Raw genomic sequence first — 17,938 nt, 5'->3', positions numbered from 1 at the left:
TCGAATCCCACATCGGGCTCCCGGTGCATGGAGCCTGCTTCTCCCTCTGCCTGTGTCTCTGCCTCTCTCTCTCTCTCTGTAGGACTATCATAAATAAATAAAAATTAAAAAAAAAAAAAGAAAGAAAAAAGTCTACAGTGTAACCATCAGTTACTTCACACAAAGGAAGAGACCTAGAAGGTCTGGGCTCCTGGAAAAATAGGAACAGTCTTTTTTAAGAGATGGGTGAAGCATCTGCCTTTGGCTCAGGTCATGATTCCAAGGTCCTGGGATCCAGCCCCTTGTGGGGCTCTCTGCTCATTGGGGAGTCTGCTTCTCCCTCCTTTCTGCCCCTGATTGTGTTCTCTCTCAAGTAAATACATAAAATCTTAAAAAAAAAAAAAAGAAAAAAAAAAAAGAAGTCCACTTAGGAAGACACAGACCTCTCAACAGGAAAGAAGCCAAGGGCGGGGGAACAAGGTCAGAGCAGGAGGCATGAACACCTCTGGTGGAGGAGCCGCCAAAGGACAAGCAGGAAGCAGGGCTGCAATCAGTGGTGTATTATAGGGAAGTTTGTGGTTTCGTTTCTCTGGGTTTTTTTTTAAAGCAAAAGTGGCAGGAAAAAAAGCCCTTAAAGTGTCTTAAAGCACCCAGAAGTTGAGCCACCTGGCCCCACGCATCCCTTACCTGCCTGCGCTCCCTGCGGGTCAGGGTGTGGCCGTGGAGGATGCGCCAGAGCATGCGCGCGGCGATCTTGGTGTCAATCCAGAGCAGGCGGAAGCCGTGATAATAGTGCTTCAGCTCGTCCAAGACCCGCTGCCCCAAGGACTTCTTCACAGCCACCTCCACAGGGGGGCTGTACACAGGGCCTCCCTCCTCCAGCTTCTTGTTCTTGTCCTTTAAGGACTTGAGCGACTTCTCCACCACGGAGTCATCCCTCAGTGGGGGTGATGAGTGCCAGCAGCGCAAAGGAAGGAACTGAAGCCCTGGGATGAGCAAGTTGGCCGAGGTGGGGGTCCAGGGCACTCCGGCTGCCACGCACACGCGCTCAGGCCTCACAGTCCAACAGCCACGAGGATTGGCTCTAAAGGCAAGGTGGATGGGGTGGACGGGAGTGCAGCAGTGAAATGGAACATTCCTTCAATAGGGAGAAAGGGAAAGAGCAATGAGGGGCCAGCCCCTGTCCATGACCTCCCAGCACCACAACGAACGAGAGCAACACAGAGCAGAGCCCCATCACAAACACACTCTATCTTCCTGCACATGAAACAGGCTCTCCACTGCTCCCTGACAACCGGAAAACAGATCAGGAAGACAAGCAGCTCTGTGCAGGGGGGCCTGTGAGGGAGACGAGGGCAGCCAGCACCCCCTGGGCTCATGAGACACTAGGACACCGAAGAGCCTGGGCAGGGACTGAGGGCTCAAAGGGACAGGATGGACACAAATAGTAGAAGCCTGAGCCCTGGACCTGACAGACCAATCCTCAGGGTCGATCTCCCAGGTGGGTTCCCAGACTTAGGGAATGTGGGGGTGGGGCAGGAGTCCTTTCCTCTACCAGGTGACTTTCTATTAAGACCTGTAGCTCTTCAGTGAGTCCTGGAAGACAGTGAGGATGCTCAAATCAACAGTGACCCAAACTTGTGCACCATCCAGCAAAGACGTTTGTGCAAAAACCCAATAATCACGTCTAGAGCCCTTGTGCACCATCCAGCAAATACGTTTGTGCAAAAACCCAATGAATCACGTCTAGAGCCCACTCCTCCTTCTCTTCCCCATGCTGTTCCCTCTGCTCAGCCCAGAGCCTTGATTACAGTCCAGGGCAGGAGCAACCTACCTGCACGATTCTTGGAGCCCCACAATCTTCTATGTATCTCACCCGTCACACTGGAAATGTCTTTCCTTCCTGAGTGCACAAACCCACTTTTGGGAGGCCACAGGCTCCAACTTAACCTCATAGGTGTGCACTTATAACCAACATACACACCCCAGCTCCTTCTCATCTGCTGGATCATCTCACTGCACCTGGCCCAACACCAGCAGTGAGGATATGAGCTCTACAGCTGCCTGTCCCTGTTCAAATTCCAATCCAATACTTACTGCTGTGAGACCTTGGGCAACTTAATTAACCTCTCTGTGCTTTCAGGAGCATCCTCTATTAAATGTATGTGATAATATAAATGTGGAGGGCAGCCTGGGTGGCTCAGTGGTTTAGCGCCGCCTTCAGCCCAGGGCATGATCCTGGAGACCCGGGATTGAGTCCCACGTTGGGTTCCCTGCGTGGAGCCTGCTTCTCCCTCTGCCTGTGTCTCTGCCTCTCTCTATCTCTCATGAATAAATAAATAAAATCTTAAAAAAAAAAATCTCTTTAAAAAAATAATAAAATAAAATAAATATGGAGTACCCAGAACAGTGTCTGCACACAGCAACAACTACCAGGGAGGTGGCAGCTATGATTACTCCCCCATCAAAGCAGTTGAGACGCTGCCAGTCAGCGCTGAAAGGAAGCTGGAGAATGTCTAGTTTAGCAGCACCTATCATGGATGGGGAATACCAAAGCACAAACGGACAGACCCACCTCAGTCTGCAACCTGTTATCAAGTGGGTGCAGCGGGTACAGGGCACCACCAGCCATCCATTGATCAATACCACACTGGCCTCCTGCCTGTTGGGAGTCCCTGTTCCTGCTTTTGAAGGGCAGTCAGTCCTGTGCTGTGAGCCCTAGACACCCTCCACTCCTCCCCACCCCCTCGATCAACACCTGAGCTGGTAAGTGATGGACTTGAACCCAACCTGCTAAGTTACAGTCACCAAGGGACAGGCTGCCCAGGACACAGCAGCGCTGCTCAGACCCTTGGGTCTGTGAGACTGTGGCCACAGCCTGTGCCCTTGGCGCCCTGGCCTTGCCTCCCAACATGGGCAAACCGTGCTCACACATGGGAATAAGCATTACCTCCTCTCTCCCTCAAACTTAATTAACCAATTTTCCAACCCTCAATTATCAAGGAAGCAAGTGGCTTCCACAAGAAGGCATGATGTCAGCAGTTGCAGGAGACAACCAACAGGCAAAGACAGAGACTCATGAAACCAGAGCGAGTAGAAAAACACCTGGTTTATCCAGCTGGGGCCAGAGATGCTCCAAGATCTGGCTATCTCCATGCATACTGGAGACTATTATTACTGACAATCTAGCCAGAAAGATTTAGCTATTTTCAAAAAGCATAAAATTACATAATCTATTGTTTTTAAAATCTTCGTCAGAACACCACTGACATGGGCACTGCTGCCTTCCCAGGGACAGCTGGGGCACTGCTCTGCCCCACCTCACCAAAAGCCCCCGAGAAGCACACACCCACCTTACCCCTACAAGGCCAGCTTAGGCGCTCCTGTCAAAGCCTCCCACTTTACCTTCAGGTGCTGACTCCTACATCCACAACACAGACAACCTGCTGCCACCTTCAAGAAGAGAAAAACTAGGGGCACTGGCGAGCTCTGTTGGTGGAACCTGCAACTCCTGATCTCGGGGTTGTAAGTTCAAGCCCCATGTTGGGTGTAAAGATTATTTTAAAATAAAATCTTAAAAAAAAACAAAAAACAAACAAACAAACAAACAAAAAACCAGAAAACCACGTAGTACCTGGCAAAGAAACGTGTTCATAGGGTTAGAGCATTTCCTGTGACTCGTGGCATCAGATGCACAGAGTGGCAGGCAAAGGGACCCATGCCTGTTCTCCCCATGGCACCTTTGTAACTCCTGTCAATGGCTGTAGACATGCCACAGGCACAACACCTGTGGACCATTTGACTCCTAACATGTCCTGTTCTTAAGGGGGCAGTTGCCCCAGACAATGTCCTGAGGCTGGGCATGGGAAGATCCCAAATCTTAACGTGCTACCTTCAGTTCTTCAGGGACATGATGCCAGCAAGGGCAAAGTGACACTAGAAAGGGAAGCAAAGATGGACAATTGAGTAAGAGGTACCAGGACTAAAAGGAATGATTCCCAAAGTGCAGGACATCTCTGCCTGAGGACAAGAGGTGCAACAGTGCCTGCTTGCAGGACAAGGAGCCCCTCTGCTGGGGAACTGGGGACCACTGCCCACAACATCTCAACACCTATCAGAGCCCTCGAGGCCCTGTGACATTCAGCGTACCCTATGCCAGGAGCATTCTGGGGGGCCGGGGAAGCAGCTGTCCCCATCATTTTAGTGTTTCTGCAACCCATCTCATGAGCATTCACACTGCATGAGACTCTGGAAAGAGCCTCAAGGCAGCCCCAGTTTTCCCACGGAATGAGCTCCAGGACTAACGAATTATAGTTGGCATATTCCCAATTTTAGGTGCTCCCTCTCTGCCTTTATTTATGAAAGGAGGTCAAGAGCAGCTAGATTAACACCCATGATCAGAAACTCCCCACCTGCTCACCCTTGGGGTTTGGACCATTTTAGCTGAAGATTAATCTCACAGAAGAACCAATACAAAGGGTGCTACTGTGACCACACCAGCCTCGGAACAACATGGACTTCTGTGCCTGGACCCACTTTTGTGCAGAGGTTTTCTGATAAATACAGGACAGTCCTGTACGTGTATTTTCCTTATGATTTTCTTTTGTCTTGCTTACTTTAAGAACACAACATATGATATGTATACAAGACATAAGTTAATTGACTGTTTACATTCAGAATGAACAGCTGGCTATCAGTTAAGCTTTTGGGAAGTCAGTCAAGTCATATGTGTATTTTTTTCGAAGATTTTATTTATTTATTCATGAGAGACAGAAAGAGAGATAGATAGAGAGATAGAGAGAGAGAGAGAGAGAGAGGCAGAGACACAGGCAGAGGGAGAAGCAGGCTCCACGCAGGGAGCCTGACGGGGGACTCGATCCTGGGTCTCCAGGATCATGCCCTGGGCTGAAGGTGGTGCTACACCACTGAGCCACCCGGGCTGCCCTTATATGTGCATTTTCGACTGCACAGGAATCAGCATCCGATCCCTTACTGTATTGTTCAAGGGTCACCTGTACTTATCTATGGCGCTTAATATTTCTTACACTGTGCCACCAAAATGAAAAGCAACATGTTCTGGATACTGAGACTGATGCAAGACTCCAACTCTCGCCTATAATCTCTATTTTGAAATGTATGAGTTCAGCTAAACACCTTCATAGTTCCCATTGCTTAATATTCTTTTTTCCCCTTAAAATCTTATTTTGTTTAAGTAAGCTCTACACACAACATGGGGCTTGAACTCACGACCCTGAGAGCAAGAGTCACCTGCTCCACTGACTGAGCCAGTGGACGCTCCGCATTGCCCACTTTCCAAAGAAAGTGCTTAACTTTCTAAAAATTGTTAACTTATAAAAAATTTGTATTAATAAAGCAGTTTTTAATATGAATCTTAAATGCAGGTACGCTGGACTCTTAAAGGTGCCTGAAAAACTCAACATCCATTCCTAATAAATACACTTTAGGACAATAAGGATAAGATGATAGGGTAGAAACAGTACTAAACACAAAAGCTAACATGACACAGACCACACTAGACACACTGTTTGCTGGGGTGACAACATGGGAGGGGCTGTGCTGTTCTGACGCCAGGAGGCTGAGAGAGTAGAGAAGCAGCAGGAGTGCGAGGGTGCCGTGCCCCAGCAGGCCCCACCACCAAAGAGATGTGGTACAGTGTGAGTTAGAATATGATAAATGACTGTGAGAAGTGGCTGGACACAAGAAAACTGGTGACTTATGTGCCAGCAATAATCACTTAGAAAAAATAATGAAAAAGGAGGCCCATCCACACCAAACCCAACATATCTAGGCACTGTCTTAGAGGTAGTACATGTGGCCCAGATAAAGAAAATGAGACCTTTTCCTGAAACAGAGAAAAGGTCTTAACTAAATAAAACAGTTTACCCCCAGGAAACTGCACACTTCTGCTTTAATATTCTCAATTTTATTTGAGAGAGTGAGAGACAGAGAGCACGAGCAGGGGGAGGGACAGAGGGAGAAAGAGAAGCAGACTCCCTGCTGAGCAGAGAGCCCAACACTGGACTCGATCCCAGGATCCCGGGATCATGACCTGAGCCAAAGGCAGACGCTTCACTGATGGAACCATCCAGGCATCCCAATTTTATGATTCTGAGAACACTCCAGCTACAGTCCCAAAAAAACCACTTCAGAACCGAAAAGTTGGGACACTTCGGTGGCTCAGTGGTTGAGCATCTGCCTTTGGCTCAGGGCATGATCCCAAGGTCTGGAATTTAGTCCCACATCGGGCTCCCTGTGGGGTGCCTGCTTCTCCTTCCTGTGTCTCTGCCTCTCTGTGTCTCTCATGAATAAATGAAATATTAAAAAAAAAAAAAAAAACTGAAAAGTAAACGCAGAAGGACTGTCCAGAAAGGAGGCTCCAGGTCTGGTTCCCTGCAGATAAAAGCCAACGGGACTCACCAGGGTAAATGTGAAGCATAGACCACCCAGACACAAGCACTTCATACAAGAGAAAAAGGCCTGGAAGGTTCTGCAGGCTGCTGGGGTCACTGGCAGCACTCCCCACCTCCAGGTGGTACATGAAGATGAACCAGTCATGGCTGGTCCACACAGCAGTCCCCTAACCTGCCTTAGAGGCCAGTACTCAAAAACCAGAGACTTTACCCCAAAACCTAGACTTCTAGCTTGCCTTGAAAAAACCCTAAAGTTGGCCTTACAGAGTTACATCCTTTATGGCAAGCATGGGTTGCACCCCAGGATCACCAGCCACTATTTCCAGCCTCACACTGGGCCCCATGCCCTTCAAATGGTACCTGCAGATTACAGTTTACTTTAGAATTAGGGCAGCCCCGGTGGTTTAGTGGTTTAGCGATCCACGGCGTGATCCTGAAGACCCTGGATCAAGTCCCACGTCAGGCTCCCTGCATGGAGCCTGCTTCTCCCTCTGCCTGTGTCTCTGCCTCTCTCTCTCTCGCTCTGTATCTCTCATGAGTAAATAAAATAAAATCTAAAAAAAAAAAAAACAAAAAAAACCTTTAGAATTAAATCTAGGGGGTGCCTGGGTGGCGCTTCAGTCGGTGAAAGGTCTGCCTTCAGCTCAGGTCGTGATCTCAGGGTCCTGGGATTCAATCCTTCTTCAGGCTCCATGCTCAGCAGGCAGTCGGCTTCTCCCTCTCCCTCTGCCTCTCCCCCTGCTTGGCTCTCTCTCAAATAAATAAAATCTTTTTTTTTTTAAAGGAATTTCTTTAAAAAAAAAATTAAATCTAGAAACACATACTTTGGCAGGAGTAAAGATGTTCTATACCCATTCATTAATGGTCTCACACCATAAAAAGAATGATTTCATGACAAAAATGTCTTACACTGGTCAGAAGAGAAATCTAATTAATATCAAACCCAGGGGCCCCTGAGCAACTGACTCTTGATTTCAGCTCAGGTGGTGATCTCAGGGTTGCATGGTGGAGCCTGGTGCTCGGCTCCCCACTCAACTGGAAGTCGGCTTGGGATTCTCTGTTTCCCCTTACTGCCGCCGCCCCCCCCCCCCCCCCGCTCTAAAATAAATAAATAAAATCTTTAAAATCAATCTCAAGAGCCAGGTGGGAGTACTCTTACAACAGGCAGGGGCCGGTAGGGTCTGCTGTTGGGAGGGGCTTTTAAACAGACTGTTATGTTCCCACCATACGCTGCATGTATGCCAACCCCACTCCACAAAGACACTCACACATGCAAGAAAAGCCATGCAAGCCTGCTGTGTTTAAGCACAATTTTGCTTTAACATCAACCAAGTTTTTGTGTATGACTTACACAGTTTTTATTTTAGGGAATTAAATCTGTTCTAGGAAGCATTCTGCAGAAAAGTGTTATAGTCAAGATGAAATAACAAATTAACAATCTCAAATGAGTAAGAAAACTCAAAAGACTTGATGGCTCTATGACTTGCGAAGGAGGTCCAGCACTCTCCAACAGAAAGAATCAAGGATGTCAGAAGAGAAAGATGGGCTCCACTCTGGGTACCTGGAGCAAGTGGAAGTCAGGAGAGAGGTCTGGGCATCCAACTGTGCAGGGCAGGGGAGCAGAAGGAAACTGTTCGGGGATGTTGGGCAGAGGGAATGGAGGGTGGGAGAGAACAGGAACCCTGAGGGAAGTTTGAGTCCATGTGGGACAGTGGATAGGGAAGTATGCATGCTACTCCCTACAGGAAGCCTTCCAGCCTCACAACAGTACCACCAAAGGGAAGGGCTAAGTCCACCACATTCTGGGCATGTCCGTAGAACCAGGTGAGGATGAGTCCTGTGGCCAGCACTTGCTCAATATAATGCTCTGCAAAGGACCAAATGGGGTTCCAAGGGAGGGTCTAATGTGACTAATGACAGAACCCCACACCCACAACACTGCCTGGCACATCCTACATCTTTTTGCACAAGTATGGGAGAAGTCGTTGACAACAGCAGCTGTGTGAGCATGGAAAAGCACACAGTACGCTGTAAGTATACAGCACTGTTTTTAAAAAGAGACACATGAAAAAAAAAAACCTAGAATAAAATACATCGAAATTTAATAATATATACAACAGGTACTGGGATTATAAATGTTTATTTCCCAAAGATCCACTAATGTATGAGGTCATATATTTCAAAGTGTAAAGATAAAGGCTAAAAAGAAATAAAAACCAAAAATAGGAAAGTAGAATATGCTGTCTCCCCAAAATCAGGAGTCACACACCACTCAAGCATTTCCAAGCTCCCACTTTCAAATGGATGTCAAGTGACGTTGTTTACTTACAAGTGGCTTATCAACCCCACGGTGCTGGCACAGCCAAGACAAGCACCATCTCCCAGACCACCTACGAGAAAACAAGGAGAAAATGAGAACGTGAGTCTCAAACCAGGCACTTTAATCACTATCACCTTTGAGAATCTGAAGGGGCACGCATCTCTTTTGCAGAGTAAGCTTCTATAAGTGTGTTCTGAGTGTTGCAAGGTTTCAGAGTGTCAATAAGTGAAGGGTCTATCCAGTTAGGAACACAGGGTCTTGGGGTAGCCCTAGGGAAGAAGGGGAATCTGAGGTAGCCCCTGGCTTCACACACCCCAACCAGGGACACCAGGTTCCACCAGCTAAAGGATCCACAGAGCCCAGGACTGGGGGTCTCCCCAGGTATGACCACTCCCTAATCACTTCAGCTGGTGCCATATTGCATGGGATCCCCAGTGCACAGACAGCCCCATAGAGCAAGGGCCCCATCCAAACAACCCAACACCTTCTCTATTCACATGAGGGGGTGAGGGCTATGAGAACTATTGATAAAACAAATGCTAAGAACAAGCCATTTCTTAGATAAACCTTACTAATAAGTATGCAGCACACTCAGGATTTTTATGTATTTTTGACACTTTTTCTAACTCAATGTGGTTTCTACAAGCATAAATTCAGACTTCATTCACATGATCAATGCTCGGGCTTACCTGTGATCAAACCCTGTGCTGTGGAAACCACCTGTGGAGGGAACAAGACAGATACGGGGGGGGGGGGGGGGGGGGGGGGACGCAGGGGGGATGGCAACAGGGCCAGAGGCATCATGTCGACAGGGTGCCAGGCAGCAAGGCTGAAAAGGCAGGCTGGCATCCTAAGACCTTCCAGGAGCAGGAGTGCACAGAGCAGGTGTGGGGTGCTATGGGCCCACTCTGGGCACCAGCGTGAGAAAGGAGGAGAGAAGATGGGTATGGCAGGGGACAGGTGCCAACTCCTGGACACCCTTGGAACTCCCAGTGGACCCTCTGGGGACAAGGACTTCCACTTGTCACTTTATGTAACTCAGTGCCCAGTGTCATCATGGGTACCTCTCATATTCCTGTGTAGAAGGCTATTCCCAGGGACATCTCAGTGGCTCAGCAATTGAGCATCTGCCTTTGGCTTGGGGCATGATCCCAGGCCCAGGGTCGAGTCCCACATTGGGCTCCCTGTAGGGACAATGCTTCTCCCTCTGTCTGTGTCTCTGCCTCTCTGTGTCTCTCATGAATAAATAAATAAAATCTTAAAAAAAAAAAAAAAAAGGCTATTCCCATCAAATTTAGAGCTTTGTAGCACAGGTGGCAGCTTGGCTTTAAGCTGGGGTCTGGGCTCACAAGCAGTTTCCATGAATCATATAATAATCTCTTATACTTCAAACACTACGTTTTTAGTCACATCAAGCCTCACCCCAGCTGAGTACCAAATAGATGTGCCCCACGCCTGGGCCTGTCCCCTTCATTCCTGCCCTGGGCCAGCCCTGCACCTCAAGAACATAGCCCAGCAATGGCTCCTGGCCCTGTGCATTCCACGAAGCAAGTAGACAAGCTATCACAGCTCCCATAGCTCCCTGGCCTGCCCTCCCATCATTGCACATTCCCTGTCCTACCTGGTCCCTTCCCACAATCTCCCCATTTTGAAGGCTTCCCTAGCCCTTCCAGGAGCCCTGCTCCTGTGGGATGGTGGAAGGAGCAGAACTACAGGATTTGGACCACAGATGGGTCACTCTCTCCTTCTCGAAGTCCTTTTGTTTTGTTTTCTTTTCCAACAACCAATTCTCCAACTCTGTGACAGCAGCCAGGCAGCCTCCCATTCTGTTCTGACTCTACCCAGAGTTAGCACACACCCACAGGTTCAGGGCTCGGTCCCACAGACTGCTCCACTTCAGACACCAGTTGCAAGTAGGGTCCCCAGGTCACCCACACTCTGCCAACTACAAATTTGGTAGTTCTACCACAGTTCTATTAATTCTCTAAAACAAATAAAATCTTAAAAGGGGGGGGGGCAGCCCAGGTGGCTCAGCGGTTTAGCGCCTGCCTTCGGCCCAGGGTGTGATCCTGGAGTCCCAGGATTGAGGCTCACTGCATGGAGCCTGCTTCTCCCTCTGTGTCTCGGCCTCTCTCTCTCTCTCTCTTTCTCTCTGTCTCTCATGAATAGATAAATAAAATCTTAAAAAAAAACAAAACCACAAGAACTCAGGAATTTGCTTTACTTACTATTATAGTTTATTATAAAGGGCACGAGGAACAGCCAGATGATGAGGTTCCTACGCAAGATCTAGAAGATCCCTAAGCTCAGGAGCCTCTGTCCATGTGGGGTTTACATCTTCACACGCCACCAACTCCAAAGCTCCCCAAGCCTTCCTATCTTCATGTCCTAGGCCTCACTGATTATACCCTAGGCCGCTGGCCATCTCATTCGATCCCAGACTCCCCTCCCCTTCCTGAAGGTTGGGATTCTACAACAGAACTGAACAATCCTCCAAACTGTCAAGGAAAGCCTGAGAAACGTGTCACAGCCTGGTATCCTGAATAAAGTCCTGGGACATACCAAGACATCAGAATAAAATGCATGCACAACAAAGGAAAGGTACTAACAAATAAGCAAGCACAAGCAAAATAAAGTATGTAAATAACAAAGTAAAAAAATCAGAGTAAAGCCTGAGACAGAATAAAAGAAATCTGAATACAGTATGGCCCTCTGTTAACAACAATGTACCAATGTTGGTTTACTAATTGTGACAATGAACCAGGGACAGAGAAGGTTAATACTGGGGAAATGTGCTGCAGAAAAAGGCCACTGTGCTCAGCTGGGAGTGCCATTTCAGAATTGGTTCAAAATTGTGCCTCACAGTCCAGTCGTGGGGCTCCCAGGCTCGACTCCCTGCTGGTCCTACAGCAAACTCTGACCCACTCCGAGCCCCTTTCTGTACAATAAAGAAGAGTGCTAACTACAAGAAACATTTGTGTTCCCACAATGATACAACTACAAAAACAAATTCAGCTCACTTTTTTTTTTTAAAGATTTTATTCATTTATTCATGAAAGACACAAAAGAGAGAGAGAGGCAGACACAGGCAGAGGGAGAGGCAGGCTCCATGCAGGGAGCCCGATGAGGGACTCGATCCCGGGACTCCAGGACCACGCCCCAGGCCGAAGGCAGGCGCCAAACCACCGTCAGCTCACTTTTAAACTGTAAACATGCTCCAGAAATCTGAAGTGGCCCAAGTATTTCTATTACCATCCTTAACAGGGAAGAAATACAAGGAGAACTCTAAGCAGAAGGAAAGACTAAAGGCTGGACTGGACCTAGACCATTCATATGGTCAATTCTTGCTGCTCAATGCCCTTCCCAAGGCTCCAAAGTTCTAAGCTGCCAACCATCCACTACTGTTAAAAATTACAAGAATCAGGCAGCCCCAGTGGCTCAGCGGTTTAGCGCCGCCTTCAGCCCAGGGTGTGATCCTGGAGATCCCAGATCGAGTCCCACATCGGGTTCCCTGCATGGAGCCTGCTTCTCCCTCTGCCTGTGTCTCTGCCTCTCTCTGTGTGTGCGTCTCTCATGAATAAATAAATAAAATCTTTAAAATAAAATAAAAAAATAAAAATTACAAGAATCAGGTTTCTTGGGAGTGCTTTTGTGAATCATGATGTACTTTGAAATATATTTCACTTGAGTCTCTATTACTCCTTTTTTTTTTTTTTTTTAAGATTTTATTTATTCACGAGAGACGCAAAGACACAGGCAGAAGAAGCAGGTTCCATGCAGGGAGCCGATGTGGAACTGCATTCCGGGACTCCAGGATCATGACCCGAGCTGAAGGGAGGAGCTAAACCACTGACCCATGCAGGTGTCCCAAGTCTCTACTATTCCTAAGGGAAGTCCTCAACTTAACAAATAAGGAACAGACTCAAAAAGGTTAATATAAAAAGTCAGAAAGGGAGTCTGGGCTACAGACATGTGGACCCCCAGCGCTCAGAGTTAGGTGTGATCTCTATGTGGACAGCTAGGGTCACGGAGGCTGGGGATACCAGGGGACCCGCCTGGCGCCATGCACAGACACACAACACTACTGTAAGGATATTGGCCCCACCGATGTCATGCAAGCCCGCAGATCAGCTCGTTTGTGTCTGCCAGGCCGGAACCCGAGGGCTATCTCTCCTCAAGAGTCCTAAATGTGGCCCAAGGGCACGACTGTCCACCACGTTCCACCAAGCTTAACCACGACTGGCGTGCCCAGGCAGTCCCAGGGCTGGCCGTCAGCGCGCTGCCTTCAAAAAACTTTCCAAACCCCGCTCGGGACGCCACGGCCAGCAGCCGGGCGGCTAAGGTCACAGTGCGAGTGAGTCACAGGCCGCCGCCCCGCGCGGCACCCACACTCCGACAATCCTGACAACGGGCCCGCCCGGGCGGGGCGGAGGGGCGAGGCGGCCCACGGGCCCTGCCTGTCGTGACCCCAGCCCCGGGCCGCGTCCGAGCGCCCTGACCCACCACCCACCGCTGCGCCCCCGCCCCCCACGCTGGGGTGCCGCGGAGCAGCTGGGCCCGAGGCCCTCTACCGCTCGGCTCCCTGCCCCTGTTCTCCTAACGCCCCCCGGGCCCGGCTCCAGGCCTCAGCCCTGCCCGGGTCCCGGCCCCCAGCCCCTGTACCGGCCCCCACCCGGCCCCCTCATCCGGCCCCGGCCCCCAGCCCCTGCTCCAGCCCCCTTATCTGGCCCCCCACCCGGCCCCCAGCCCGTGTCCCAAGCCGCCACCCGATACCCCCCCCGCCTGGCACCAGCTCCCGGCCCCCGGGTTCCGACCCCCCCAGCCGCTGTCCCAACCCCCTTCCCGCCCCCCTCCCCGGCCCCCGGCGGCCCGGCCCCCAGCTCCGCACTGTCTGCGGGGCACCGGCTGCTCACCTCTCCCGGCTGCGGCACGGGGCGGCGGGAGGCGAGCGGGCCCCCGGCCGCGGCAGCTCCTCAGTAAGATGGACGCCATGTGCCCGGGCCCGGCGGCCGTTCCGGCCTCCTGCTGCTGCCTCCTCCTCCTCCGCGGTGGCCGCGGCTCCTCGCCGGCCCGCCGGCGCCTCGGCCCGCCCGCGCGGACGGTTGAAGGCGGCGGTTGGCTCCCGGCGGCGGACGCTCAGCTCAAGGACCCGGCACCGGCGGCAACCATGTCCCGGCACAGCGTCCGGCGGCGCGGGGCGGGGCGGCGGCGCCGCCGTTCCCATTGGGCCCCTCAGGCTCCCGCCGCCCGCCAGGTGGAGGGCGGACCCGCGCCACCGCGGACTACGAGTCCCGGCGTGCCCCGCGAGGCCGCGCGGCATTCTGGGGCTTGTGCGCCGGCCGCGCATGCGCGCTGGGCCCATCCGTATTGGAGCGGCAGCGGGGCGGGCGTCCGGGAGCACTTGCGGAAGAGCCCCGCGGAGGGGCGCGGGTATGCTGGGGTGTTCTGCGAAGTCCTGGTTCGCTGTCCGCCAGTCCCGCGGGGCCCTCCCGGGGGCCGGGACCAGGGCGGCGCCCCCACATCGCGGCCTGACCCGCACCGTGCTCAGACGCCGGCCCCCCCCACCCCGAGGCCTCCTACCCAGCCCGGAGCCCCACACTCGCCTTTCCTAAGATGGGGGGTCGTATTCGCAACGGTGTGCGGGGACGGAAGAGGTGATGGAGGGAACGCGGGGGGTGGGGGCGGCCCCTGAGTGGTCGCCGCAGTCCCCAGAGGCCACTCCCGCTAGCCTGCGCTCCAGCCCGGTTCGCGGGACCCGCCGCGCTGCTTCCCCCTCCTCCTGGACTCGCCTGCAGGCCTCGGGTTCACCGATGTAATCCCAGGGTACCGCCTGGCGAAGGTCCTGAGCTGCGTCCTCCGCGCCAATCTGCACGCTCGTCGGAGGCTGAATTTGGTTGAATGGCGTTTCTCACTAGAACGCTCCCCCGGCACTCAGCCCTCAGCGTCAGGAAGTAATAGCCTGCCCGCCCGGTTTTCCTTTCCAGAACTGCCAGATACTGGACTGGGAGAGGTTGGAGTTCCCATCTCAGGTGGAAGAAAGTGGAGGGCACTTGAGAGGTGCTAGGAAGTGCTCATGCTGGCCCTGGGCAGTGAGCGCTGCAGGTTTAACCTGAGCACGTGGGTGCCTGCAACAGGCTTCCAAGGCCCAAACCCACAAAACCAGGCTCCTTTCCTATACATTCCCCCGGAGGCAGTGGTGGGATCAGGAAGGACAGCGCCTGTCTCCCTACCAAGGGTCAGGTCTGAGTCAAAGTAAACAGGTGCTCACCATCAGACAGGACTAGCCTTTCAATGCCCAAAGTATAGGAGAATGCTTGTGCTAGTCCTAGTAGCTGACGTTGGCCCTCTGCCCGGAAGGCTCTGTTCCAAAGCCATCTAGGGGCAGGCAGCGAGGCCCCACAGAATGGGTGGGAATCAAAGCTGGTCTTCATTGATGCTGCAAGTGTCTGCAGGACTTTGAAGGATAGTGGATGGGGGGAAGGCCCCACCTGCCTCTGTTGCTTGAGGGGCCAGGTGTGAGGAAATGTGGCAACGATGTTCCCATGCCCTTGACACAATTCACTTGTGGCCCAGCCAGGTTGCATGAGAAGGGAAAGCCAAAAATAAGGTCTCTATAGAGAGGGGCTTCTAAACACCCATTTGTGATGCTTTCTGCAGCTTCACTGCCATGGTGGAGTTTTACAGAAATTCATTTTTTAACAATAACTGGATTTTCTAATTAGCTAAAGAATGCATGCTTGTGGGGATCCCTGGGTGGCTCAGCGGTTTGGCACCTGCCTTCGGCCCAGGGCATGATCCTGGAGTCCCAGGATCGAGTCCCATGTCGGGCTCCCTGCATGGAGCCTGCTCCTCCTCTGCCTTTGCCTCTCTGTGTGCGTGTGTCTCGTGTGTCTCGCATGAATAAATAAATAAAATATTTTTAAAAATGCATGCTTGTTACAAACATTTTAAGTTTATAAAAAATACAAAGAAACAAGTAGAGGGGTGCCTGACTGGCTTAGTCCTCAGAGCATACAATGCTTGATCTTGGAGTCACAAGTTCAAGTCCCACATTGGCCATAGAGCTTTCTTAATACAAAATAATAATAATAAACAAGAAACAAAAATCTGGCATCCTGACAGCTTGCCATGCATGCCCTTAATGCCACATGAATGGATGCCTTCCTGCCCCACACCATGCAGCAGTCCTAGTCACAGAATCCTGGCATAGTGGGTCTGTTTTTTTATATCATGGACTCTTTTTGCTTTTTTCTCTCTCTCTTCTCTTTTTTTACAGGCCTTTTTTTAAGTCTATGCTCCCTACAAACTGAACATAATCTTCCATAGTCCCTCTATGTTTACACAAATGACAAGAGTCCAGAGAAACGGTAGGATATTCAGGCAGCACAAATGCCCTGAGTTAGGGAGGTTAGAGAATCTGGCTAGCGATGAGGTCAGGGGTCAGGTTAGGGATCTGGGGGTGGGGGTGCTCATGTTGGACATTGTGTTAGGGATGAGGTCAGAAGTCAGGTTAGGGATCTGGTTAGGACGGTCATGTTAGACATTGTGTTAGGGATGAGGTCAGAAGTCAGGTTAGAGATCTGAGGGGGCGATCATGTTAGACAACGGGTTAGGGAATCAGGTTAGAAATCAGGGTATGGGGAGGGCAGGGATCCCTGGGTGGCTCAGCGGTTTAGCGCCTGCCTTTGGCCCAGGGCATGATCCTGGAGTCCCAGGATCGAGTCCCACATTGGGTTCCCTGCATGGAGCCTGCTTCTTCCTCTGGCTGTGTCTTTGGCTCTCTCTCTCTGTGTGTCTCTCATGAATAAATAAAAAATTAAAAAAAAAAAGAGGGCTCTCTGCTCCTCCCCGCCCGACAGACAGCCGCATCTTCTGGTGCAGCGCCAGGCGCGTCCCTGAGACACGATGGTGAAGGTTGGAGTGAACGGATTTGGCCGTATTGGGCGCCTGGTCACCAGGGCTGCTTTTAACTCTGGCAAAGTGGATATTGTCACCATCAATGATCCCTTCATTGATCTCAACTACATGGTGTACATGTTCCAGTATGATTCTACCCACGGCAAATTCCACGGCACAGTCAAGGCTGAGAACGGGAAACTTGTCATCAACGGGAAGTCCATCTCCATCTTCCAGGAGCGAGATCCCGCCAACATCAAATGGGGTGATGCTGGTGCTGAGTATGTTGTGGAGTCCACTGGGGTCTTCACCACCATGGAGAAGGCTGGGGCTCACTTGAAAGGCAGGGCCAAGAGGGTCATCATCTCTGCTCCTTCTGCTGATGCCCCCATGTTTGTGATGGGCGTGAACCATGAGAAGTATGACAACTCCCTCAAGATTGTCAGCAATGCCTCCTGCACCACCAACTGCTTGGCTCCTCTAGCCAAAGTCATCCATGACCACTTTGGCATCGTGGAGGGCCTCATGACCACCGTCCATGCCATCACTGCCACCCAGAAGACCGTGGACGGCCCCTCTGGGAAGCTGTGGCGTGACGGCCGAGGGGCTGCCCAGAACATCATCCCTGCTTCCACTGGCGCCGCCAAGGCTGTGGGCAAGGTCATCCCTGAGCTGAACGGGAAGCTCACTGGCATGGCCTTCTGTGTCCCCACCCCCAATGTATCAGTTGTGGATCTGACCTGCCGCCTGGAGAAAGCTGCCAAATATGATGACATCAAGAAGGTAGTGAAGCAGGCATCGGAGGGACCCCTCAAGGGCATCCTGGGCTACACTGAGGACCAGGTGGTCTCCTGTGACTTCAACAGTGACACCCACTCTTCCACCTTTGACGCCGGGGCTGGCATTGCTCTCAATGACCACTTTGTCAAGCTCATTTCCTGGTATGACAATGAATTCGGCTACAGCAACTGGGTGGTGGACCTCATGGTCCACATGGCCTCCAAGGAGTAAGAGCCTCCTGGACCACCAGCCCCAGCAAGAACAAGAGGAAGAGAGAGGCCCTCAGCTGCTGGGGAGTCCCTGCCCCAACTTAATCCCCCAACACACTGAGAATCTCCTGACCTCCAATTTACATCCTAGACCCCAAGGAAGGGGAGGGGCTTGGGGAGCCCTACCTTGTCATGTACCATCAATAAAGTATACTGTACCCAGCCAAAAAAAAAAAAAAAAAGAGGAAGTGAGGGATAAGTGGGAGTGGCTCAGGATGGTGGGGAGTGGCAGGACCACTGGAGTCAGGTACCACAGCACGTGA

The 17,938-nt window shown here is 51.4% G+C and overlaps 2 protein-coding genes across 5 annotated transcripts in view; one reads left to right on the top strand and one right to left on the bottom strand.

Annotated features, from left to right (window-relative positions):
- LETM1 (leucine zipper and EF-hand containing transmembrane protein 1) overlaps positions 1-13,792 on the bottom strand; it is a 36,806-nt gene extending 23,014 nt beyond the window's left edge. For 2 of the 3 annotated variants that reach the window (XM_038533267.1, XM_038533268.1), the window contains exons 1-3: positions 13,644-13,791; positions 8,740-8,800; positions 667-1,117 (exon numbers count right to left, since the gene is read on the bottom strand). In XM_038533267.1, coding sequence (XP_038389195.1) covers positions 667-1,117; positions 8,740-8,800; positions 13,644-13,722 — 591 coding nt within the window. In that variant the 5' untranslated portion in view covers positions 13,723-13,791. Of the gene's footprint in view, positions 1-666; positions 1,118-8,739; positions 8,801-13,643 lie in introns of all 3 variants that reach the window. The other variant, XM_038533269.1, reaches the window with a different exon arrangement.
- A 2,828-nt stretch (positions 13,793-16,620) lies between these two features.
- Positions 16,621-17,676, top strand: LOC100683724 (glyceraldehyde-3-phosphate dehydrogenase-like). Of its 2 annotated transcripts, XM_038532104.1 has the most exons (2): positions 16,621-16,758; positions 16,813-17,676. In XM_038532104.1, the coding sequence occupies exons 1-2, from the start codon at positions 16,636-16,638 to the stop codon at positions 17,635-17,637; spliced, it is 948 nt and encodes a 315-aa protein (XP_038388032.1). In that variant the 5' UTR covers positions 16,621-16,635; the 3' UTR covers positions 17,638-17,676. The 2 variants fall into 2 exon arrangements, with proteins under 2 accessions (XP_038388032.1, XP_038388030.1); XM_038532102.1 differs by having other exon boundaries at positions 16,621-17,676.
- The last annotated feature ends 262 nt before the right edge of the window (positions 17,677-17,938 follow it).

This window comes from Canis lupus, chromosome 3, assembly GCF_011100685.1.
Source record: "Canis lupus familiaris isolate Mischka breed German Shepherd chromosome 3, alternate assembly UU_Cfam_GSD_1.0, whole genome shotgun sequence".
Taxonomy (NCBI): Eukaryota; Metazoa; Chordata; class Mammalia; order Carnivora; family Canidae; genus Canis; species Canis lupus.
Note: the sequence above shows the minus strand (reverse complement) of the source record. Positions and strands in the feature narration are given on the sequence as shown.

Coding starts and splice junctions, on each gene's coding strand:
- LOC100683724 (XM_038532102.1), top strand. CDS start 16,636: ATGGTGAAGGTTGGAGTGAACGGATTTGGCCGTATTGGGCGCCTGGTC.